The sequence below is a fragment of the Telopea speciosissima genome, chromosome 11 (genome assembly GCF_018873765.1).
Source record: "Telopea speciosissima isolate NSW1024214 ecotype Mountain lineage chromosome 11, Tspe_v1, whole genome shotgun sequence".
Lineage (NCBI taxonomy): Eukaryota > Viridiplantae > Streptophyta > Magnoliopsida > Proteales > Proteaceae > Telopea > Telopea speciosissima.
Window position 1 is genome coordinate 50,419,804 of NC_057926.1, and position 25,213 is coordinate 50,445,016.

A 25,213-nucleotide genomic window follows, 5' to 3' on the forward strand; every position below is an offset into this window, starting at 1 on the left:
TGTCTGACCTGGCTCGGCCAATCCTTATATGAAAACTATGATTAGGGCATGTTTTGGCCGATTATCAAATTTTCACCAATCCAAATCTGCTGGGATCGATCTGGATTTCAATTCTGGGTTTTTAAACCCTAGCCATTTACCATTGGGTTGTGTTCATTTTGTGATGGGTTGACGTTCTTTGGAAGCACGCTCCCCCCACAAAAACACTCTTCTTCTTTTATGACAATTTGGCTCTCCTCCAGTTGTGGCGGGAGCTGGAGGATCTGTCCAGCTAAAACATGAGTTTTTGGGTCATTTCATAAGTGGGCCCCTAGTATGAAATGACCAAACCCCCTATTGTCGCTGGACTAGATCCTTCAACGTCTCCCATGGCCGGAGAAAAGTTAGGTCCCTGTTATGACATACACGACACATGCCAAATCTTTTAGGAATCCGGATCAGCTATCTTCATGGGGATTGGTGGGGACAGATCTGACCCCTCCATGGGGGATGGGTGCCACACCCTAGAGGTGGGTCTCACACCCCATGAACGGTTTAGATGGATTGTTGGAAGATCATTACTGTCGCATGGTTGGTGGTTAAAGGTCAACATTCACGGCCTCATTTATGGAGGTGAAGAATCACACACACACACACTTATAGTTTGAGATGGGAAAAACCACCAAGAGAGAACAGGGCCCATGAAACCTGTCATCCTAAGCAAACCATTAAACAATTCACTCAACTACATTAGAGACTTTGGAGCTCTAAAGTGGTACACAGTAATTGCAAGGAGATTATACATTTGGTTACCTGAAATTCAAGCCGATCAAATTTCATCCATATTCGTTGATACTTGTTCTTTCCTTCTTTCTTTGTTTTCTTGCATTGGCTCCTAAGGCACTGATAAAACCAAGCCTTGGCCTATCTCACTTGGATTTCTTGGTTCACACTTCACAGACTTGAGCATCATTGCATGAAACTGGATTTCCAATCATTCAATCACACACCATTTAAAATTAAGTGGCTACTGCACTTCCTGCTAGATCAAACAAGTATTTAGGCATGAATATGGTATAATAGTTTTTAATACCCAATCATAAAGTCTTTTGATCTAAAAATAATCATACTTCTCTGAACCATCCTTCACTACATGCTCAAGAATAGCCCTTACTATTTCCTGAATATCTTCTTCTTTGTAAGAGGTCACAAATTTCACTGCAAAAACAAAGTACCTTTGTTAGCACGGAAGTGGAACTTCAAGCATAACTGTTGTACCAGATTCCCCCCACCGACACAGTACCTGACTCCACCACTAAGTAGGCCTAAGTTCAACCTCTCAGACTCAATAATCAGGTTAGAATTTGGTCCAATTCAAAGATTGGGAAAGATGAGTAGGGGTCCCCTCCTATGAGTTCTAGAAACTGGGTGTGAAATTACCCCCCGAGTCCTAAGTAAAGAGGAACATAAAAAGAAACATCAAAAGTCCCCACTCACCCCCATCCTCTCAATCAAATCAATAAAAAAGCAAAACCCATTACAAATTCATGATCTCCCAATCCGCAGGCCCTAGTGGAGTACCAAAAAAATCCAAAGGACACATAAGATCTCCATTAGTAGACCCTTTGAATAACTTGACATGCTAATACTAGCATGGAAAATGAGACCCACTTAGACTATGAGGGACCCATCAAACGAAGGATATCAAATAGAAGGGACCATCCTCAGACGGTAGGCCTTGTACTGTACTTTTGCAGTTTTAGACAATCTACTCATGGGACCAGGAAACAGAGGTCAGATCATAAAAAAAAAAAGGAAACAGGGGTGAGGAAGGAGATAGGCCATAACTGGGGTAATTAGTAACAGTTGATGACTGTACATTTGATCTGATTCAGGCTTTCATGAGTTTGTATTATGTCTGTTTCTTTTGAATGGAGTGAGGGACCACATATGCTCTCAAATACTATCATGGGGTACTATTGATGGTGGCCAAAGGTCCATAAACAGATATTCAGTTTGGGAGACGAAGAAGCTGTGTCTACTAGCATTTGCTACTCTCAGATACTATCATGGGGTATTGATGGTGGCCAAAGATCCATAAACAGATTTTCAATTTGGGAGAGGAAGACGCTGTGTCTTCTAGCATTGGTCCAATTTGCGCTAAGTTATTTTGGTTTATTCATGGGCCAAGAGCGGGGTTCAGCCCAACTCCTATTCCCACAGGCATCTAGTGACTGGTCAGTGTTAATCTCATGGACATGGCCAAGAAACTCATTTTTACTCGCCAAACATCTCATAGGGCAGGCCTTGGTGCAATGGTAAAGGTTGCTCCATTGTGACCAAGTGGTCACGGGTTTGAGTGATTAAGTCTGGAAATAGCCTCTCTGCGAAAGCAATGATAAGACTGTGTACATTATGACCCTCCCCAGACCCTGCAGTGGTGGGAGCCTCATGCACTAGATACGACCTCTACACATCTCATAGTAAGTCACTCAATTGCTTGACTGATATTGAACGTTGACCGCACACACATGGGCCAGAAACTCACTAGGTAACCATCTGATAACTCAAATATTTCTTAGGCTCCATTCTATTATAAAAACCTTGTAAATAGAAATTTTTTAGGTTGTATAATCTTTACACAGATTTTACCTGTTTCCTTTTATATGGATTTAACTTGAAGACAACCGAAGCCCAAGGACAAACAGGCGGTGACACTACTCATATGGGCTAGAAATCCATCAACAGTTCATGAATCACTTAATTTGCTACAGTGTAATTAAAAATAGATAATGCTGCCATTTCACTGCAGAATGAGTTTCTCAACAACATACCCACACCTAGTGACATTTATGTTATGAATCTTACCCCAAGGAAGAAGGGGAAACTCCAACTGCTGCAAGGGAACTGTAATAACATATGAAGCAACCTACAGAAATATGAACTCTCAATGGTGCAAAATGAGATATTAAAGGGAACAAAAGGTGTCAGCACACGAAGAAAACATACCAAGACAGATGCAGCAAGTGAACGAGGAGAGTTAAAAAGCATTGATGTCTCCTCTGTTTCATATAGAAGATCCATGATATCCATGCATGCTTCAAAGTTCACAAGTTCCCCAATCCTTGCTAGTTCCCTGGAATTTCATGCATGGAGAATATTATCATAGGATTAGGTGTAACAAGTAGCCGGGGCCTCGGCAAAGAAAGGAACAAAACAAAAATCTCTCTCTTGCTAAATGATTCTCCAATGTACTTAGATTCCATCTCAAAAGTCTAGACTAGTAGGAGGAGAGACCAACAAGTATATGAAGAACCTAAAGTCCCACTCCATAACCAAGATGGGATATCAACAGTTCAAAGAAGTATTGCATATTAAAACTCACCTGAACTGAATTAGAAGATCTTCCAAGAACACAAAACTGATATTTGACACACCAATCTCGAAATCCAACACCTGATAGAGACTTAGTTGAAGAACCTAACTAATGTAGAAACCTTTTTATCAGCATGATATTTACCTGCATAAAGACTACTTCCTAGAATTGGTTCTCATCATCAGTAGGTGTGGATATGGGAGAAAATAATAGAAGATTTTTTGGTTAACATTCTAGAAAACATACTGCTTCTGAAAAATCTCGTGTTGTGAAATGCTGTTCCTTAATAACCTCATCTCCCAAAGACTTCAAACTTTTTACGGACAAAGGACAAGAATCATGTAGCTGCAAAACATAAAATGGTGAGAAGATGCAGAAAATAATGACTGACAATGGTTATGAATTAGAAGGAAACCAGGCAGAGAGCTTGCCTTGCTTGAGATCCATATAGAAATTAGGGCAAAAAGCTGCAAATTGCTCTCACTCAGGGGTTTCAAAAGCCAATTTCCTGTGTCATTTTCCTGTATAAACCTAGCCTTCCTAGAGCTAAATAGTTAAGAGACATAATTAAAGTGAAAAAGAATACTGCAATAGAAATAAAATTTAAAGAAACAACATGAAGTAAATCAATCCCAAGTTCTGTTAAACAACAACAACAACTCAGCCTTATCCCAACCAAATGGGGCGGCCGGGGGGGGTACATGGATCCTTGCCCTCCAATCTGTTCTATTCGAGGTCATATTTGTAACAAGCCCTAAGCTATGCATGTCTTTCCTCACCATTTCTCCTAAGGTCATTTTAGGTCTTGCCCTTGGCTCTTTTAGTTCCTAAGTTCAGTTAAACGAGAACACAAAAAATATTAGTTGAAAAACTCCTAAATCCATGGTTTCTTAAAAGAATCTGCTAATTTTGCCAAAGACACTTTTAGACATTCATGATCATTATTAGAAACTAGATTTACAGGATGCAAAAGCAACTCTGTTATTAAATAAGGGTAGAAAGGATCTAATATCATCATTCATCAAAAATTTGCGACAAAGGATCACTCATTGGGGACTACATCTAGAGGAATTGACGAGGTTGTCCACAAGCTGTAACAACCATTCTTAATCTTACTGAATCTTACTTCATTCTAGCTCAATTTCCATGGCTACAATGCCATACATTATAATCTTCATAACTTTGGACAGCTTTATGTTTCAATTTTCAATCATGAAGCCGAAAGTCTGCTCAGACATATATCGGTAGAAACCCAAAGGGGCATTTATAGATCACATATTCACCTCAATTCTGCGAACTCGTGAAAAAGAGTCTCATATAGAAGAAATGAAAGCTTTTTGAAACATTTTCTCGAACAAATGGTGAGTACATTCCCTTCGATCAAAATTGAAGGAAAATTAAACGAAAGAAACTCAGATGTCTATGAAACCCAACGAAAGGATTGAATAGGGCCCCGTAGTTGCAGATATCAACAACAAAAGAAGGGGGAACAAAAAAAAAGATTACCTTTTAAGGGACGGGTAGAATCGTTCAATAAACATCGATAAGGCCGTGTATTTGACAATTGGAGGAACGCCCAGTTGCTATTGGATTATTTGCAAGAAAATTTGAACAAAAAACAATTTTATTAAGATTGAGGGAAAAAATTAAAATCGAATTAATTATAAAGAGAAAGAGTTACAGTAGTACTAACAAGAGAGGAAGAGATGAGGAACTCCGCAATTCGAAGCCGCAACAGCCGAGATGCCTCCATTTGATTTCGAAATCACTCTCTCTTTTAAGCTTTTAAATCTAGCTGCTTCGCGCGTTTGTGAATTTAGCGGGTTGAACCATGCAGGTGGTGGATCATCTAGGTTTTGCTCCGGGATGTAAATGAATAGTCTAAATCCGTTTTCGTATTTGTGTTCAACAAATATGGATACGGATACTATCCGAAAAGTTATATTTACAAGTAAACAGATAAAATATTCGATCCGTATCCGTTTAGCACTATTCGAATCCGTCCGCAAGCTAATCGGATGCGGATGTGGATGTTTCACTATCCGAGCCGAATCTGATCCATTTACATCCCTAACTATAGTTATTCGAAAAGCTATATTTACATGTAAACAGATAAAATATCCGATCCGTATCCGTTTAGTACTATCCGAATCCGTCTGAAAGCCAATCGGATGCGGATGCGGATATAGCACTATTCGAGCCAAATTCGATCCGTTTACATCCCTAGTTGACTAGTTGTGCGCCAAATCCGAACCCATCCCCAATTAACCTAGATATAAAACCATGCACTTAAGGGTGTCAATCTATCGGTTTGGTATAGTTTCGGTTGGGCTGAATCGGTTTTTGGGTAAGCATGGGTGAATTTGATATCAAATTAATAAAGTGAAGCTTCAATTTCGATCCAGTTTGGGTTCGTTTTATTTTGATTCTCTCTTATTTGTTTGATATAAAATTCGATCCCATTCGGGTTCAGTTTGCCATGTATTTATGTCCATAGTTATGGGAAAAAGGCCTATAATTGTTTCTGGGTTGGTATCGGTTTGGTTTAGTTTTGATCTGTTTTTCATGTTCAGTGCAATTTTTAGTCGGTCCAGTATGGTCTGGTTTTCATCGGATTCCATAATAGCTAAACTAACTCTGGCCCAATAAGAAATCAGTACGATTCAGTTTGGGCTTTTTCGATTGATTCGATTCAGTTTAGTGTTTGACACCCCTGCATGCAGTTGGTGTTTGGCCTCTCTATAATGGATAGGGTTCAGATCCTCTTTTATCACCTTAACCTTGTATCAGTGGGTTTAAAAAAGGGAAAATTTCTTAGATCTATTAGATAAAAAAAATTAATTACAAGATAAGTAGGTTTAAAAATTGTTTTACCTTTAATAGTTTTGATTTTAAAAATATTTACTTAATCCCTATAATTAGTTATTGTTTATGGTTTCAAAAAAGAAACAAGATTAAATTTCATAAAATACCCTAATATCTCATGTTCTCTCTTCGGCTTTTTTTTTTTTTTAAAGCATTTGTATTCAATTTTTTATTATTTTTAATCACTTTTTATGGGACCCATCACAACCTCCTTCTTTCTCCTCAAAAGGCCGCACCATCCCCGCCGTTGCAATCCTGCAACATCCCCTAGCTCCCTCTACCTCTCCTACTCTCACTCTCCCCTCCCCTGCAACCCCGCGCCCCCCACTGTGCTCTCATGACAAGATGAAATTTGGTAATCTTAAATCATATTCCATTCGTCATATGAAAATGTACAGAGACACCTTCATTTCTTTATACAGTCAAAGATTTAGTTTCTTTGTGATTTTGTCTTTTAATCGTTCCAATTCAAATATTTTTTATCACGTTTGGATGGATTTTGGAATTCTGAAGAAATCATAGAATACAGTTCCTTTATCTCTGAGAATCCGTACAAAACCACATACTCCGTGACTTACTAATCAACTTCGTGAATCTACTCGAGAAACCAAGAAATTTCAAAATCATTGGCAAAATTCACCCAAATTGTGATGTTCAACCACACAATTCTATATCTGGCTCAGATCCAAATCTGAATTCCATCAAATCAGACTACAAAATATGATTAAAAAATGGAGAGAGATGATGAGATCACGGTGGGGTAGGGTTGTAAGGTATGGGAGAGTAAGAGTGGGAGAGGGAGAGGGAGAGGGAGGGGAGTTACAAGTTGGGGTTGAATTGCAGGGTTGCAGCCGTGAGGACGGTGTGGCTTTGAGGAGAGAGAAGAAGGAGGTGGTGAGTCCCACAAAATATAATTTAAAATGAAAATAAAAATGGAAAGAAGATGAGATACTAGGGTATTTTAGGAAGTTGAAATTTTATTTTTTCTTGAACCATAAGAAATAACTAACTATGGGGATTAAGTAAATATTTTCAAAATCAAAACTACTAATTGTAAAACAATTTTTAAATTTACTTATCTTGTAATTAATTTTTTTATCCAATAGATCTAAGAAATTTTCTAATCAGATGGGATCTCCAATAAGCCAAGGCCGATCTCAATTTCCACTGATTCAGCTCGGGCCAATTTTGTAAGGAACAATCCTAGATATTTAGAATATACCGATTTCGAAGCTGATCTGGAATGATCCAAATCGATTCCAGATCCCGATTTTCAAGTTTTTAATGATGGTATTAAGCCTCCTTAAGTGACACTTGGATAAATCAAGTGCGACCAAGTTTTTCCCACAAACATCTCCAATCTACCAATGCTGCATAGCGTTTGCGTAATTCTGTAACTTCAAGCAACGCTTGATATTTTGGATTTTCTTCTCTTTACATTTTGTTTTTAGAAGGAATACAAAATCAGGCCGAGTTGTGCGGGTGAGATTCTACAAGTTTTGAAATGTCACGGATCTCCCCATCCCATGACAATTCCAGCTCAAGATTTTTATGGTCCATGATGGGCTGATTTCCCCCAGTCACCAAGGGATCACTCAATAAAAATTGCTCTTGTGAAGGGGTATTTGACTCTGAGTTGTTAGCCAAATGAATCTCCTAATCTGGTTTCTGTTTTTTTTCGTTTTGGTTTGCTGTTGGAACTGACTCTGGGCTTTCTATGTTGAAGGATTGGTTTGGGGGTAGGGGGGTGGACCGGGTTTAGCGTAGTGATGGCTGGACTTGGAATAGGATGAGGAGTGGAAGAGGCTAGTTGCCTATTTGGTTATACATGTGTTGTGATAGAACTGGAAACTGGGATGGGTCGGGTAATGGGCCTGGAAGATAAAGCGAACCTGGGTTTATGGTATGTAGGGTCTATTGATGGGAATTACAAGGGAAAAGGGTTTATTTGTATATTAGGCAAAAAGGGTAGAAGGCCAAATGATTGGCCAAATGATTTAACTTGAGAATCAAGTAAGAATGGGATGGAAACGACCAGAGACGAGATATTTGCTGCGTGTAGTTGTACCAACATTGTGGTGATATCCCTCTGCTGTGACGTGGCAACAGGCAGGGTAGGGGACCATTAGGACGACAGTTATACACTGGGTACAGGACTGCTTGTCTTGTTTTCACCTTCTCGGCGATTCAAAAAGACTTAAAAACCCATTAGCGAAACACCCGTTGTTAGGAGTTCCTCCCATTCCTCACACTTTTCATCCCAAGTCCTTCCATCATTCTCTTTTGTTTCGATTTCGAACTTTTTTTCTGTGTCTCTAATGGCGGATGCAGATGAAATGGCGGATGCAGATGTTCAACCTTCCCAGAGCGAAAAGTTGTCGAAGCTTAAATGCTTGGTGGAAGGTCTTGATCAGATTACGTACGTAGCTATTCAAAGCTTTCTTTTATTTTTTGTTGATTCTGAAGCTGAATCGATTTGCTTTGGTTTCGATGCATGAAATATGTTTTAGAAGTTCGGATTTGTTGTTGTTGGTCTGGGACAGTTGCACAGTGGCTACAGGGCTTCACGGTCATTCAAAACGACTTAAAAACACATCAGCTAAATACCTGTTATTAGGAGTTCTTCCCATTTCTCACACTTTTCAGTCTCTGTCATTCACTTCTCTTTTCTCTCGATTTCGAACTTTTTTTCTCTCTCTAATGGGTACAGATCTTCACCCTTCCGAGAATGATTGCTAACTGAAGGCCTTAATCAGATCACGTACTTAGCTCTTTAAAGCTTATCGATCGGAATCGATTTGCTTTGGTTTCAATGCATGAAGTTTGTTCTAATAGTTCGGATTTGTTGTTTTTGATCTGCGTTGAAGCATAACATCTTAGATAAGCTTTTACTTATTGTATTTGTACTGCTTTTGGCAGTGAGAAGGAGCGAGTAGGATTCATCAGTCTTGTAACTCGTTATATGAGGTAGAGTTATAGGATTTGATTTGATTTGATTTGTGTATTTGTCATTTTTCTTAACTTGTCACTGACCGTTTGGTATGAGTTGTTAATTGAAGTGTTAAAGCTCAATACATTGATTGGGGGAGCATACAGAGTCCTACTAATGTTGTTCCATACGACAAACTACCTCCTTCTCCTGAAGGTAACTTGTTGTGGTTCTTTTTGATGAATTCATATTTTTGGCATTCATGATCGTGTGAGTCTTTATCTTGTCCTCCAGGATTTTAGGGGAGAGAACACAGATAATGTGTGGGGTAATTGGTTGACTTAATATAGATCGGTGATTGTTTTTGTATACGGGATCCTCCATTTAAGGTCTCTGTTTTGGTTGTATGTCATCCTTTCATAGGTTGCATCCTTTTGTATAAGCATTAATACAGATTACAGAGTTTCTACTTATTTTGAAACACCCCTCCCCCCCCCCTCCCCCCAAAAAATAAAAAAAAGAAAAAAAGAAAAGAGAAGAAACATTATACAAAATCCATCAACTCTGCTGATACTATCCAGCTATGTGATGAAGAAAAATCAGATAAAATGGGCTTATTTTAGGGGAAATAAGCCTTGTGTTGGGCTTTTGGTTCAATGGATTTTCATTGTCATAGCCTACTTTAATGTGCCTAAGATATGGGTAGGAGGTATTTTAGTTGGTTTGGATTAGGTCTGTATGAGTCCAACCTTGTTTAAGTTGTTTCTTTCTTATTTTATTCAGAGTTTAGCAGCAGTAGACTACCTCCATAGCAAACTATTGTCTAGAGGAGTTTTAGGCTTAGTTTGTGTCCTGTTTACAGTCGTTTGTAATCGTATGCAAGGGCTACGTCTGTTGCACGGGTGAGATCAGCTATGTTTGATTTGGCTTGATTTCAAAATCAATGTCCTGGATTTGTATTTGTTAATTGGGAGCATTATATAGGATACCTTTTAAAAATTAGAAATAGACTAGTTTTTAATTTGTTTGTGGGGCCCAAAGGTTAGAAGTATAGGGCAGGTATTATTTTATTTTGTAAGTAGTTTATTTAGGTAAAGGTATTCATGGGGTTCCAGTTTGAAAGCTTCTTCTTTACCTTGCGCGTCAGAATTTCGTGGCTAGATTTTAGGAGTTCATTGTTGGAATATCTAGTGATATACATGTAAAATTTGTATGGGGCGGTGGATATCAATTCTTATAAGAGCATATTTATAATTTTATTTCTTTCTCATATAAGCTAGTATCATATGAGTAGGAGTTGTAAGGGAATAGGGGTGCCAGAAATAAACTTTTTATCCATAAATCTTACCTCATGCAACATTAGGGGATTCAAACTATTATAAGAGGACTCACAACCGCAACCTCTTAAGAAAATCAGCACATGATCAAGCTAGTGAAAACACAAGTTGATGAGTAATCCCTCGAACAACTCTGCTGATAAGTTGGTTAGATCAGGAGTTTCATGGGATTCTTTGTATTTGGACACCTCTCCAGCTATGTGATGCAGAAAAATCAGATAAAATGGGTTTATTTTAGGGGAAATAAGCCTTGTGTTGGGCCTTTTGTCCAATGGATTTTCATTGTGATAGCCTACTTTAATGTGCCTAAAATATGGGTAGGAGGTAGAATATGCCTAAGACCCAGATCAATCTGCTATCTGGAAGCTGACAAGGCACTCATGCTACCATTATTATTTTAATATTTCTCTGTCAATTCCTTATTCGGAGCTCTTAGTTTCAATATAATCTAATTATACACTAGTGGAACTCTGAGAATACGAGCCTTGTACAATTTGCTTACAGTGTATTTACTTTGCACATTACTTCAAATGCACTGAAGCTTTGTATAGTTGAAGCCTAAAAATGTGCAGCTGTCCAACTGTGGGTTACTGGTGCCAATATGGTTTGACATTTTTAACATTGTTGAGTATTTGCTTTGCACATTCTTAATAACCTTTGACTTTAGTTCCTGATTAATAAATTAATGCAGATATATCGGACAGGAAGAATATCTTAGAGAAGCTAGTCGTACTGAAGCTCAATGGAGCTTTAGGAACTAAATTGGGCTTTAGTGGTCCCAGGTAACATCTTTGGCCATTTTTTTGAAATTGTGGTTGATTAAGTTGGCATGGAGTGAGAATCTATATTGGCCATATAATGGTTAAGTTTCCAAGGGTAGACATCTATTTTATGTTTACTTCTAAAATGTTTATAAAGTGTAAACTTTTTATTTTCTGCTTTATTACAGGTCTAACGTCAAAGTTCATAGATCTTGTACATTTCTTGACTTAATTGTCAAACAAATTAATGTAAGTTTGTGGCAGTTTTCATCCTAATCTCTTCTCTCTCTCTCTCTCTCTCTGGGGTTTACATGATGGATTGCACTCAACTCACTATTTTTTCTAATTTCTTGCAGGTACTTAATTCCAAATATCGGTGCAATGTTCCCCTGCTTCTTATGAATTCATTTCACACAAATGATGATACACTTGAGGCAAGTGATCTTTTCTTATCATTTTTATTTTGCTTTGAACCTTCTATATTCATTTCTATCATAATCCTAATCAGTGAAATTGATCAATGCCAGATTATTAAAAAATATTCAAAGTTAAAGGTTGAGATTCATACTTTTAATCAGGTCTGGGATTTTTTTTGCAATTTATTTTTGGAAATTCAGTGTTTTCCCTTATTGAATTTTTTTTCTTACAATTAGACCAGGCAATTCTTTCACTATTTAAGATTCCCGATTTGTTGAAAGTCAATAATAAATTCATATAACAACTCAATAAAATAACTTCTTTCATTTACATGTTGTCCATTCATTCATTCCTTATGCATGAGATTTCATGTATCCTATGTTTCTTTAAAATATTTGAAAAATACTGACCCTAGCCTAATATCATGAAATATCATGTATCTGATGATTCTTGAAATATTTTTTATTTTTTAAATTTGCATTTAAAAACAAAATTCAAGTGAAAATAAAGGGAGAAAGAAATTGAGGGTAAAATAGACAATTTAGATTTTCCACGTGGCATCCAAATGAAATGAATGGATTAAGTGTACATTGGAAGAATTTAAGAAGTTGAGTTGCCGAATAAAATTCTAATGGAAGTTCAAGAGATCAGGGAATCTAAAATAGTGAAAGAACTACCCGACCTAACTACAAGTACAATTTTTTAAACCCCCCCACCTTCCTTTGCTTCATATTTAGTTTTAGACTCCTTCTAAGAGTCATGAATTTGACAGAGCCAATATCCTCGATTGGTTGGGGAAGATTTTATGCCATTTCCTTGCAAAGGACAAACTGGCAAGAATGGATGGTAAGTCATTCCATTATCCATACTTCAATACTATTTGTTTTACCAAATCTTTTCCATATTTATGTCCAATATTTTATATGTGTGTAAGCTCTAGCTTCTATAAGTGAGGGGTGGACCCCTTATTTCTTTTTCATTTATTTAACAATTGCATTTTTTATATTATCCAATTGCCTCATCCCTACTGTACAAATGTGAAGGTATAGTCCTGGTGGTGGCGATGTCTTTTCCTCCTTGATGAACAGTGGCAAGCTTGATGCATTATTAGCGAAGGTATATCCTTGAACGTGTGATGCGTTAATTTATCTGATTTTGACTACTACTTGTTACATCTTCTGAACTCTCTTATATTGTCTTATTCAAATCCTTATCATTTAGGGTAAGGAATATGTCTTCATCTCCAACTCAGATAACTTGGGAGCTGTTGTAGACTTGAGTATCCTTGTTATACTCTTCTTGGATCATCATTTTCTATATTGTGTTTTTCTGTCAGTGTTTTTTGCTTATATATTTTTCTTCGTCAGTACTGTATAGTATCTGACATTAAAAATGTACCATTTATGCAAACTCTTTTTTGATAAGAATACTCCTTGACTGGTTATTATAGAAATCTTAAACCACTTGACAGAGAACAACTTTGAGTATTGTATGGAGGTAATGGTTTTCATGCGCCTTTTTGGCTTTCGACATGGATAATTTTCTAAAACTTCATGTTTGTGCAGGTGACCCCTAAAACCTCGGCAAGTGGCAAAGGTGGTTCCCTGATTTACTATGATGAGAGAGTTCAGGTATGCTGAACAAGTAGCAATTGTAGGGATTAAACCTGCAATTGTATGTTTAGCTTTTAGTTTTCTCTCTAGAGTATCTTAGTTTTTCTTCATTTGTGGGACAGACATATCTGTTTTTGTCAATCATCTTGAGACAATTAGAACTGCAAACTACTTGTCTAGTCTGGGGGTTAATTTAGTTGCTAAGCTCCTTGAATTATCAGATGTCTTTGTTGTGTCATGTAATTATTCGAATAAAAAACCTTGCCTTGCTTTTATAAATTGATTCCTTTGCTTTATCTTGTAACCGCTACCCTTTATTATACTTATTCTGCTATTATGGCATGCAGCTCCTGGAAATTGCACAAGTTCCTGATGAGTATGTAAGTTAAAGTTCTTTTCCTTTCTCTTTTCTTTCTAATGCTTTGGGCAGTTCTTTATTATTTATGCTTACTTTTATGATGAATAGTCCAACGTGTTTCCATATAGTCCTAGCATTGTCCAACTTCATGGTTGGCTCTTTATATTGTAGAATATTCTTGTTGGATCTTGAATGTGACATGCAATGTTATTTGTTTCATACAGGTCAGTGAGTTCAAGTCTATTAAAAATTTCGAGACTTTCAACACAAACAACTTGTAAGTGTACTAATTGTTGAGAATTGGTTTGGTAGTGTGTTGTTAGAGTGTGTATTATGGGGTGCTGGTCCATGGACATCAATGGGCCAGTGTACTGTGGCCCTGTGGGATATTTCTTGTCTAATAGCTTAGTTAGCTGTTGCTATTAGTTAGTTGTCTTTATCTTATAATTTCCTTTACTGTTTCCTTTTGTAATTAGGCTTTAAGCTTAATATTTTGTTTATTTCCATTGTAACTGGACTTCCACTCTTAGCTCTTAGTAGAATTCCTACTAAGAGCTGGTAATCAGATTAATATAAGTATTTGTCTGGTGTGATAGAAGGGTATTCTCTTCTATCACATTCAAGCCCCTTCTCTCCCTCTCTCTCCACTTCATCTTCTTCTTCTTTCGTTTGCTGTTTCACTAAGGTCTGATACTCTCACTCGATATCAGAGCAAGGTTGATCAGGTCTTTCTTCAATCCTTGCTTTGATAGTCGTCTAAGTTTTTTTCTTGGTTTGCGGCAAACTATGCTGCCCTACCTACTTTGTGAAACCCTAGTTTGCGGAAAACTAGGGTTTCTTTTGGTTGTTCTACCTACATCAAGGAGTTGATCTGTTACATCAATTCCATGGAGTGATCTCATCGATTTTATGAAGACTGGTTGCTGTGCATTCCTCTGTTTTTGGTGCAACTTTGCTTGAATCGATGGACATCAGTACCTCTCTTATGAGTATCGATTGGATCTAATTTTATTCAGGGTATTGTTCACCCTGCTGGTAAGATCCTTCTACACAAAACAGAGGCTAATTCTAGCCCAGATTTTCTGCTATATATTTGTGGAAAGTTCTCCCAGTGACACTCTGTTTATTCAGCCTTTTTGGATGACTGAAGATCTTCAATTATACTTAATCTGGCCATCAGATTAAAGTGGAATTTTGGGAGTTTACTGACCATCACCTTAGGGACCTTTGACCCGATTTCAAGCTGTATTCTATCGGTTCATTTTCCTGTGGAAATAGATCTCCCGTTTCAGGGTTATTAAAGATTCTGGTGGAGTGTAATTTTCTAATTACTTTTAATCTGTCCATTGGGAAATCATTTGTCTCTATTTTAGGGTTCTTCATCACCATCATAAAGGCTGATCCAGGTTGCACCTCCTCCTGCAGTATTTTTCTCTCCATCAGTGGAAACAAGATGACTTTACACTGTTTATTGTGATTAGTTATTGCTCTAGTGATTGGATTTCTATATCTATTACCGTGGATGGTTTCTATCTTCAACTATATTGATTTCTATATTAAAATCTTAAAGTCTCAACGTGCTAAATTCGTAGTAGCTAAATTTTTGTCTGGTTTGGATATTGACCTTCAATCTGTCAAAAGCCAAATACTTACAGATGAGAAGATTCCATCCATGAATGAGCCTTTCTGTGGGATTCTATGTATTGTATCTCCCTCCTTCACTAAATCTAACTCTACTTTTACCGAGGATAAATCCTCTTGTTTCAAATAGTGGTGGTCGTGATTGTGGTACTGGTTTTCTTGGTAGAGATCATTGTTCTTTGGGAGGAAGAGGTCATGGTAGCAGTATAGGTAGAGGACAACCACCTAATTAAGTAATGTAGTACTGAATTTGGTTGCTCAAACCAGTAGTCAAAACAAGATCGTTCACTAAAAGGTTTGTTCAAACTTGGGGAACTAGTTTTTTTTTTGTTTTTTTTTGGGTGAATAAAAAATCCATTACCAAAACCCCGAAGGGGAGAGAAGGGGAAAAAAGGGGGAGGGGATATACAGGGGGAAAGGGGAAGGGGGGAGAGCAATACAAGTCTCAAGCCCTAGGAAGGAGGGCTAGGAGACCGAAAAAGAGAGACATCTAATCCCCAAGAAATAACAATGAGCCTGACCATGAGGGAGCATATGAAGCTTAGAGGAGACATGAAAAAAGATGGATTTCCAAATCAAGTCGAAAGAGTGAGAGTTCGAGGTCCATCTTCTAAGACTCCTCTCCATCCAAATGTGAGATAAAGCAGCCCCGAACACAAGCTTACCAACTGTATCACAGATGGAGCTACCAGAAAAGTAATGTCTAACCAAAGCCATTCCCGAGCGAAGGGAAGAGGCCTTTTTTCGACACGGCCAAGGGAAGCTAAGGGATTTTTTCCAGTTAGTGGACGTAAAAGAGCAGGAGAAGAAAAGGTGGTCAATATCCTCTATGCCATTCCAACAAAAAATATAGGATGAGGAACATGGATGTTGTGGTGAAGGAGGAAAGCTTGGGTGGGTGGCAAAGGTTAAGGGTTCTCCAGACTGTGAAGCTATGGTGGGGGATGTGGCCTTTGAGCCAAAGAACATTTGAAGCTGGGGATTTGACAAAATTTCAAGCGCATTTGAAGCTAAAAAGCCCATTAGGGGAGGGGAGCCAAATAACCTTATTCGCACGAGAGGGGAGAGGAGGGAGAATGGGGGAGGAGAGAGGATCAGACCTGTGAAACACCGGGGGGAGGGGGGGGGGTCCAAGAACCATTAGAGATGATTGAGGAAAGAGGAGTTGATTTGGGGATTCTTGAAGAGTAAACCGATCGAGCCCCAAGCAAGTTGTAAAGGATTCCTAGGGGATGCCAGGGGTCAAACCAGAGGGAGATGAAGGACCCGTCGACAATCATATAGGAAGTTGCAGTGAGGGTGAGAGGGCAAAGGACAAGGATTTTACGCCAGACCCAGTCCAAATGGAGTCATTTTTGAGGAGGTAGGAGTACACCCAATTGACCCAGATAGAATCATGCTTAGTAGAGATTTTCCAGATGAGCTTTAGGATACCCGCAATATTAGAATCACCGATAAGGCAAAAGCCAAGACCTCCTTCAGATTTGGGGAGGCAAATGGACTTCCAGCTGATTGGGTGGAGGAATTTAGATGCTTCTTTACCCTTCTGGAGGAAAGCATAGAAGAGGGATTCCATTTCTTTAATGGTAGACTTAGGAATCCCATAGATGCCATACCAGTAGATGTAGGGAACTAGTTAACAAACTAGAAAATAGTTTTTTTTTTGTTGATTTCTAGTTGGGTAGGAGTGAGGGTATTATGGTAAGTAGGTATTGGAACTAAGGTTAAGAGCTAGGATTAGGTTACTAGTTTCAGAATTGACTAGGAAAGTGATATTAAATGAAACAGACTCAAAATAGGATTGGACTTAAAAAATCCTAGTCCAGCCTAACTAAAACACTTAATAACAAATACTTGCAAATTAAACTGAACCACATAGAACCGGTACAGTTAAACTAACCCAAAACAGCATAAAAATAAACTAAATATAAGAAACTAAATACCGTATGCAGCCTTAATACCCATAGTTTGGGCCCATTAAAGTGGCCTGTTACATTAAAAACCCATGGGATCGAAGGCTAAATATGTATAGAACCCAACCCAAGGCTTATTCCAAGGAAACAAGCCCGATTGGGTGATGAATCTGCATCACCAAGTCATGCGTTAGTGTATACATTGTGGCAAACAGAATCATACGATTGATATATGTTGAGCTATAGACTGTTGATAATCCTATGGATCCTAATCTGAAACTTGGGGCATGTAATGACAAAGATTTTTTGGATAAACATCAATACATAAGTCTGGTTGGGAAGCTTATTTATTTGATTGTTACTCGTCCTGATATTTCCTTTATTGTTGGAGTTATTATTTAGTTTATAGAGAATCCTAAACAACCTCATTGGGATGCTGCGTGCCTTATTCTATTGTATCTTAAAGGGGCTCCTAGCAAAGGTCTTGTTTATCGACATCATGGTCACATAGATATCGTGGGTTGTTCAAATGTCGATTGGACTGGTGCTATAGAGGATCGCCTGTCAACTGCTAGATATTGCACGTTTGTTGGTGGTATTCTTTTGACTTAGAGGAGTTAGAAACAAGCTACTATTACTTGGTCTAGTGCATAGGCTGAGTATAGAACTATGACACATACTACAACGGAATTGATGTGGTTGAAATCTTTCATTCAAGAATTGGGGTTCTTAGTTGCAAACCCTATGAAGATGTATTCTAATAATCAAGCTGCGATCTATATTTACCAATAATCTGGTTTTCATGAGAGGACTAATCATATTGAGTTTGATTATCATTTTGTAAGGAATGCCGTTATGAAAGGAATTATTTCTACTCCGTTTGTCAACTTTGGTGATCAACTTAGTGATTTGTTCACAAAGGGTGCTTAGACTGAGAAAGTTCAGCTTATTGATGTCCCTGCCATACTAGTAGATGAATTGAAGGAACTGACAAAGACCTTTGGTACCAAAGCTCTAATTGAATAGGGATCATATGTTAGAGTACATTATGGAGTGTTTTAAAAAATGAAAAGGCTGCAACCACCAAAGAAAGAGGTTGAACAAAGTTTGTATTTCATGATATAAGGAACCCAATAGCTTACAAAGTTGGGTCTCCATCTAGCTTGTTTAATTTTGACTGTACGTTCTTCTTTGTTATTTTATAATCCTTACTACATAATTTTATTTATGATTCCTTTGTTATATAGCGTGCTATCCCTATAAACTCTTCTTTATTGCAACAAATCTTCCCTTACCTTCAGTCCGAATACACATCCTTGCTTCAAGAGGTGGTTTTCACACATCCTCAAGATGCCTTATGGCGATGGGCCTAGCAAGTATATTGGTTTACCTACACAATTTGGTATCTCTAAAGGTGATTTGTTTAAGGACATCAATGAGAAAACCCTACAAAGGATTCAAGGGTGGAAGCAGAAGTTTCTTTCCAAGGCAGGGAAGGAAGTTATGATAAAATCAATGGCAATGATAATGAGTACCTTCGCTTCATTCCACTTCAAGCTACCAGCTTCCCACCACTCAAAATTGAAGTCGGCTGCTACTCAATTTTATTGGGGGTGATAAAAAGGATAAAAATATCTGTTGGGTATCGTGGAAGTGTTTATGTAGATCTAACGAGAAAGGGAGCCCCGGGTTTCGAGATTCTGTGCTTCACAACAAAGCCCTTTTGGGCAAGCTAGAATGGAAGCTGTGGAATTTTCCTGACTGCTGTTGGGCAGTCTTTACAAAGCAGATCTATTATCCAAGGTCTGATTTCTTCTCTGCCCAACTAGGTGCTAATCCATCATGGGCATGGCTTAGTATCCTTGAAGGAAGGGAAGTCATTCTTGATGGTATGCTTTGGATCGTTGGGAATGGAGTTAGCATTAGCATTTTGGGAGATAAGTGGCTTCCTACCAATCTGGATTGCAAGATTCAACATGGAAGCTTCGCTCATCAGCTTTTGCAGCACCATAACTTGGTCTCGGATTTGGTGGATGAAGGTAATAGAGTCTAGAAATCAGATTTGATTAGAGAGGTTTTCCACCCCGATGATGCCAATGCCATTTTACAAATCAAGCTGAGCATTTTCTCACAGCAGGATCGCAGAGTTTGGGGAGGTTCTGCAAATGGGGTTTACTCTGTGAAGGCTGGATACCACCTTCTTTGTAACCAAAGAGATCGTAAAGAAAGAGCTGCATTTGCTTCATCTTCCACACCCTTGTCCAATGACATTCCAGATGAAGTCTGGAAGACTATCTGGAATTGCAATGCCAGCCCAAAAGTGAGGAATTTCTTATGGCGTGCTTGTTCCTCCGGGATTGCTATAGGGGCTGGTTTATTAAAGAGGAAAGTTAATATTGACCCGGTGTGCCCAAGATGTGGAGTCTTAGAAGCGGCTGATCATATTATCCTTGATTGTTCCTTTGCGAGATCAGTTTGGTTTGGGTGTCGCCTCTCTTTTATTCCCCCTCCTAATCCAAAGCTTCAATACTTCGTTCAGCAATGGAGATCTCTCTGCTCCTCCAGCAAGCAGGTAGGAAAAGAAGTGTCCATCTTTGCAGCCTTTATTTGTTGGGCCCTATGGAAAGCGTGAAATGAGTTGCTGTTTAATGGGCGGTTATTCTCCCCTCTTGAGGTTATTAGAACTGCTGAAGATAGCTAGGCTACAGGAATTTCAGATGTCATCAACTGGCGCTACTACTGTTCCCTCTACACAAGCCAATGACTCTTCTAGCTGGTCTCCTCCTCAGTTGAAGTTCTTCAAATTGAACTCTGACGCTTCTGCCAAAGGTGCATAAGGGGGCTTGGGTTATGTTATTCGTAATGATGCAGGAATCCCTATTGCGGCTGTATTGTCTCCGGCTACCTTTTCTTCTATATTGGAAGGAGAGGGCTTGGCTCTTAGATCTGGGTTACTGCTGGCTATCTCGGAAGGAGTAGAAGACTTGGTCGTTGAATTGGACTGCCTGCAGTTGGTTACCTTGCTCTCTGGCTCCCCCCCTCCCCAACCCCTATCAGAGTGGTCTGTGTTGTTGAGGATATCCTTCATATGGCACCCTCTTATTTTACCTCAGTTACCTTCAACCATGTTTCCAGGGAGATTAACACCGTAGCTAACATCCTAGCTCGGAAAGCCCTGTCTTGTGCATGTGAGATAGCTTGGCATCCTTCTACTCCTTGGTTATCTAAAGCTTGTAACTTAGATATCTTGCGTTTTTCATGCGTCAATAAATAAGTTCATTTTTTACAAAAAAAAGAAGAAGATAAACTCTTCTTTATTGACTTTTGTAGATAGTCAATGATATGAAATTTGAATATCTTAATCTGTGTCCTACTGATAGAGTTTGATTCTCTCGTTTTTTTTCATCATTCATGCCATTTAGAAGCATAGAAGAGACGACTAGGTTCCTGATTGGGTCAAACATTATTAGACCTTATTTGGTTCATATGTTGTGAAATTGTGCACTATTAAAATATATAGAAAGAATAGGAGAATTATATCATTGTATTAGAACAATAAATGACTGCTTGAGGAAATCTATTAGATGCTTATGCTATACAGTTTAGGATACTTAAGTGTTTTCTCACAAGGATCTTGATGAACAATTATGTGTCATGAAGGATGCTTAATACCTTGAGATGAACTTGAAGGAAAAATTTCAAAGTAGGGAGTGTCTTATTTTCCTTTGGTGATCTTAAGGCACTTATCTTTTAGTTTGTCTTTATTCTACCGCATTGATGAATGTATAATGTTTGCATATCTAGGGGTCTTGAGGATCAGCTGTAACTGTTAGATTGTCTTTATTCTAAAGCGTGATGAATGTACAATGTTTGCATATATAGGGGTCTTGAGGTTCATCTTTTGCTGTTTCAAAATAACAGAAGTCAACCATTTTGGTCGCGCTATTAATCCCATCTATGGAATACGTACAAACACTTATCTTCTTCTTCTTCGTCTCTTAATCAGACTTTTTTTTGGCTGAAGTCTCTTACTCAAATTGAGTTGGGCATGTACTAACTTTTGGTTCTTATTTTCTTGATCTGAGCATGCCAATAAATTTGTTTTAATTAAAGCTTAGAAAGAAATATGCACAAAAACGTGCTTATGTGTTAGATACATTGAATCAGACTGATTATTGATTCAACATATATATTTTAGTAGACCTTGTTGAATAAATTGTCAAGATGCACAAATATTGATCAGTTGCTATTGTCCTGTCCCATGCTTACATGCCTTCCGTTTTTTCTCTCTCTCTCTCTTACATATATTGATGTATAAAGGGCGCACTCTCATGTATTTTCACAACCTTGAATTTTTATAGTACATCAAACAAATTATCTAATCAAATGGCTATTCAAATGTCTACCCAAAAAAAAAAAAGACTAATCAAATGCTCATTGAAGCTTACAATCAATCAGCATGGTCAGCTCATTTCCACATATCTTATTGCTATAATTCACAATTAGATCATTGCATAGGAAAAAATCTACTGAGCATAATTGAGAGTGTGCAAACCACAACCCAATTGGTCAGTTGGTTGAGTTTTGGGCCTTGGGCCATTCGAGCCTTGTTAACCCAACAAATTTTACCTATTGCCTGCCCCTAGGGGTATGCATTCTCTCCCTCTTTCTCTCGCTCTGCCACCTAACAAATGGCCACGTGCATGTTTACTAGGTATATATATATAGAAAAGGGCATACTTAGTGCACAAGGGTCCCACCACTGTGGGGTCTGGGGAGGGTCATAATGTATGCAGCCTGCCCTAATGAGATCAATGGTAAATATTTCGTAGTCTATTTATTCCCCAAATTTCATGGGTGCATGCATAATTTTAGGAAATTAGTAGAAAAGCCTATCACATTCATCATGAAATTACAAACATGCCATAATTAAAATTGATAGTGAGCATTTCATAGTCCATTTTTTTCTAAGTCTAGATCATTGATCTGCCACTGCGCATTATAAGAGTAGGGTCAATGGCCGCCATTTACACCATTTCTGCAGTCCCGATCACCGGAGCCCTGGGCCCTCCAGCGTATTCCTACATGGGCTACGTTCACCTTAATAAGTGTTTATCAGCTATGCACTCTTATATCTGAATAAAACTCCAGTCTCAAAAATGTATCGGGTATTTCAAATTTGGGACATTAGGTTGTCCAGAAAAGTGTAGTAATGATTTATTGAGATATTAATATATAATTTGTGCAGGTGGGTGAATTTGAAGGCCATCAAGAAGGTTGTGGAAGCAGATGCACTAAAAATGGAGATAATTCCAAATCGTAAGGTAGGCCATCAAAAGAGGCTTGTAGTAGGTTAACAGTTTTTGTTTTGATTTTTAATGTTGGAAATTCTGGTGTTCACAGGAAATTGATGGTGTCAAAACTCTTCAGCTGAAAACAACTGCTGGTGCAGCAATTAAGGTACTCGCTAGATGTACCAAATCATTTTTGATATTTTATCAATTGGTGATTTCTGCAGTTTTTTATTTAATGTTTGTGTCCTATCTATGAACTAGTTCTTCAGACAGATTATTGGAATCAATGTTCCCCGATCTCGGTTCTTTCCAGTGAAGACAAAATCGGAATTGCGTTATGTCAAGGTTATCCTATTTCTCTGTTTTGACATTATATGTTGGAATCTTTATATTTATTAATTTAGCCTTGTTAACAATATTTTTTCTTTAACTACAGTCTAATTCCTATACCTTATCTGATGGCGTTGTTACACTTAAAAGTAATTCTTCAAATACCACTAGTGAATTGGAGTCAGAGTTGAAGAAGGTAATATTTTTGAGGCTCTCATTACAACTTTTCGCCCAATACGAAAGAGAGCAAATAGGAATACAAATAGCAAGGATGTAGCCCCAGCAAAATCGAACCCACACAACCAAAACAGACCACCCCCACACGCATACACAAACCCATGCGCACGTGAACCATTAGTCTGAGACAGACATGCACCACATCCACACCTGACCAACCTTGAAATCATCCGGTATAATTTGATTTGCGTTTTGATACTTTGAATAGGTACACGCAAGGAATAAAGCTACCTCAAATTCAATGGAGAAAGCTTTATTGGAGCTTACAAAGAATTTACCAGCACCAAATTTTGTGAAATCGATGGACCCATCACATGTCACAAGACCTTATTTGTTGGTGAGCCCCAAACGAATTCATAACTAGAATATACAAAAAATTAATTATAGTGAATCATATATATTTTTTGGTTTAACTGGAGGCATTATTTTCCATAGAGAATTCCTCCTGGTTCCAGCGAGTCGTATCCGGAAAAAGATTGTGACATTATGTTGGAAGATGAGGATGGTAAGCTACACGTAGTAAAATTCCTTCTTAAACACTTGGCTCTCAGCGGCGGATGGGGCCAGTTCACTAAGAAAAAGAAGTTGATCGTTGGAGACGCACTATTTTTTCAAATAGTCGAACCTACCAAATTCAAGGTGATGCACATATGTCCTGTAACTTTGAAATTGGATTAATTTTTCCGGACCAATGTTGGTAAGAGTTGAGCTTTTGATGGTTTTGAGATTCAATCTTCACATCAGATTTTTTTTTTTTTTCGCTATAAAAACACCAATTCTGATTAACTTTGCTTTTTAATATAGGAGATCATTATAAGGGGAGATGGTTTGAGTGATGCTGGAGTAGCTAATGATCTTACTGCTAGGGTGGCAACTCCTCATGCTGGTGATGAGGAGGCGCCTCTTGTTGGCGATGTTAGTTGTAGGTCATTTTCGACACAAGATACTTTCTTTCCGGCGCCAGGATGGTCATTCTTCTCCCAGGGGAGGGAAGTGCCCATCCTACGCCCGTCTTCCGTAGTCATCGGATATCCTTGCGGATATGAAGCTGTAAGTGCCTTGACATCGTTTTGAATTTGCTTTTCCTTTCTTTGCAATGGCTGACCATCGGTTTTTTTTATGCAGGTACCTGGCCAGAGGTACGATGACTTGTTGCAAATGGTTGCCAGCCTGAAAGAGCTTGCCGCGTCGCAAAGCGAGAGGATCCTCCAACTGGTAGGTGGATTATTGTTGTATTGCTACCTGCAGTACATAATGGATGATGCTAATGTTTGATATGCGATGTAGGAGGCTGCTTTGGCTGCTCCCCAGCCTAACCCGACTACCGAGCTGGCCACCGTGGACAAGGATGATAGGGGACAGCCAACCCAGGCTGCCGAGCCGGCTAACATGGACAAGGATGACAGGGGACAGCCTAACCCGGTTACCGAGCTGGCTACTGAGCACAAGGATGACACGGGACAGTAGTTAGGGTCCCCGTTCCCTGTTTGATTTTTGTTTTCTGAATGTATGGCCGTCCAAAACATTACGGTAGCTCTTGACTGTGTGAGGACAGTTTCTTCCACCTCCAGATGGGCATGATTGACGGTGGCGAACCTAACCGCTTGATATTGTGGTGGCGTGAGATAACGCCAACGTAACTACGTAAGTAGCACAAGTCTAACCGTATTAAAACCTTATTCTTTTAATACTTTTCTTCCTTGATAACCGTATCGATTTTTCCCTGTGCGGTCAGGTTCGTAGGTTCCTCTCATAGGGGGTCTGAAATGATGACCTCATCCCCTACCCAAACACACTGACCGGGTGGGGTGAGGTCGTCATTTTTGCCCTCCCTATGAGAGGAACCTACGAACCTGACCGGAAAAAGAACCTGAGAGGATGAAAATTCAGATAACAGTGGGAGTTAAAGAGTAATTGGAAAAGAGAGTGAGATATAACTATGGTGGTTTATATCATACTTTTGAGACGTGGAACCACACGTTTCGTGTATGGGTTATTGAAATAATCACTTTCCCACTTAAACTGCCCAGCCAATGGTAAACTGAATATTAATTTATCATTACGGCACTAAAAATGGAGAAAATGGCCTTTGCACGGCTTTGAGGTTTATGCCGTTATAACCGTAGGCACAATGGATCTATGTTCCATTGTTCCGTCATTGAA

The 25,213-nt window shown here is 38.6% G+C and overlaps 2 protein-coding genes across 3 annotated transcripts; one reads left to right on the forward strand and one right to left on the reverse strand.

The window, feature by feature from the left end:
• Positions 1-931: 931 nt before the first annotated feature.
• LOC122645552 (cyclin-J18) lies at positions 932-5,144 on the reverse strand. 2 transcript variants are annotated; one of them, XM_043838863.1, is made up of 10 exons: positions 5,049-5,144; positions 4,862-4,938; positions 3,787-3,886; positions 3,602-3,700; positions 3,500-3,517; positions 3,365-3,435; positions 2,989-3,115; positions 2,848-2,908; positions 1,110-1,197; positions 932-1,018 (listed from the first exon to the last, which is right to left on the reverse strand). In XM_043838863.1, exons 1-10 carry the CDS (start codon positions 5,106-5,108, stop codon positions 982-984), a joined length of 738 nt encoding a protein of 245 aa, XP_043694798.1. In that variant the 5' UTR covers positions 5,109-5,144; the 3' UTR covers positions 932-981. The 2 variants fall into 2 exon arrangements, with proteins under 2 accessions (XP_043694798.1, XP_043694797.1); XM_043838862.1 differs by having other exon boundaries at positions 934-1,018; positions 3,787-3,895.
• A 3,412-nt stretch (positions 5,145-8,556) lies between these two features.
• LOC122645287 (UTP--glucose-1-phosphate uridylyltransferase-like) lies at positions 8,557-24,517 on the forward strand. Its single transcript, XM_043838608.1, has 23 exons — positions 8,557-8,639; positions 9,140-9,187; positions 9,280-9,365; positions 11,178-11,268; positions 11,436-11,496; positions 11,604-11,681; positions 11,775-11,825; positions 12,437-12,510; positions 12,708-12,780; positions 12,886-12,943; positions 13,115-13,161; positions 13,230-13,295; positions 13,625-13,657; positions 13,860-13,912; positions 22,438-22,513; positions 22,593-22,649; positions 22,745-22,828; positions 22,920-23,009; positions 23,259-23,387; positions 23,486-23,689; positions 23,855-24,100; positions 24,176-24,265; positions 24,338-24,517. Exons 1-23 carry the CDS (start codon positions 8,557-8,559, stop codon positions 24,515-24,517), a joined length of 2,058 nt encoding a protein of 685 aa, XP_043694543.1.
• Positions 24,518-25,213: the final 696 nt, after the last annotated feature.

Excerpts from the sequence above, each read along its gene's own strand:
- LOC122645552 (XM_043838862.1), bottom strand. The coding sequence starts at position 5,108 with ATGGAGGCATCTCGGCTGTTGCGGCTTCGAATTGCGGAGTTCCTCATC. Across the intron at positions 3,116-3,364 it reads GATCTTCTAATTCAGTTCAG|GGAACTAGCAAGGATTGGGG; the intron begins GTGAGTTTTAAT and ends ATGAAATTCCAG. Across the intron at positions 1,019-1,109 it reads GTGAAGGATGGTTCAGAGAA|GAAGTGCAGTAGCCACTTAA; the intron begins GTATGATTATTT and ends TTGATCTAGCAG.
- LOC122645287 (XM_043838608.1), top strand. The coding sequence starts at position 8,557 with ATGGCGGATGCAGATGTTCAACCTTCCCAGAGCGAAAAGTTGTCGAAG. Across the intron at positions 9,188-9,279 it reads CTTGTAACTCGTTATATGAG|TGTTAAAGCTCAATACATTG; the intron begins GTAGAGTTATAG and ends TGTTAATTGAAG. Across the intron at positions 22,829-22,919 it reads CGGAATTGCGTTATGTCAAG|TCTAATTCCTATACCTTATC; the intron begins GTTATCCTATTT and ends CTTTAACTACAG.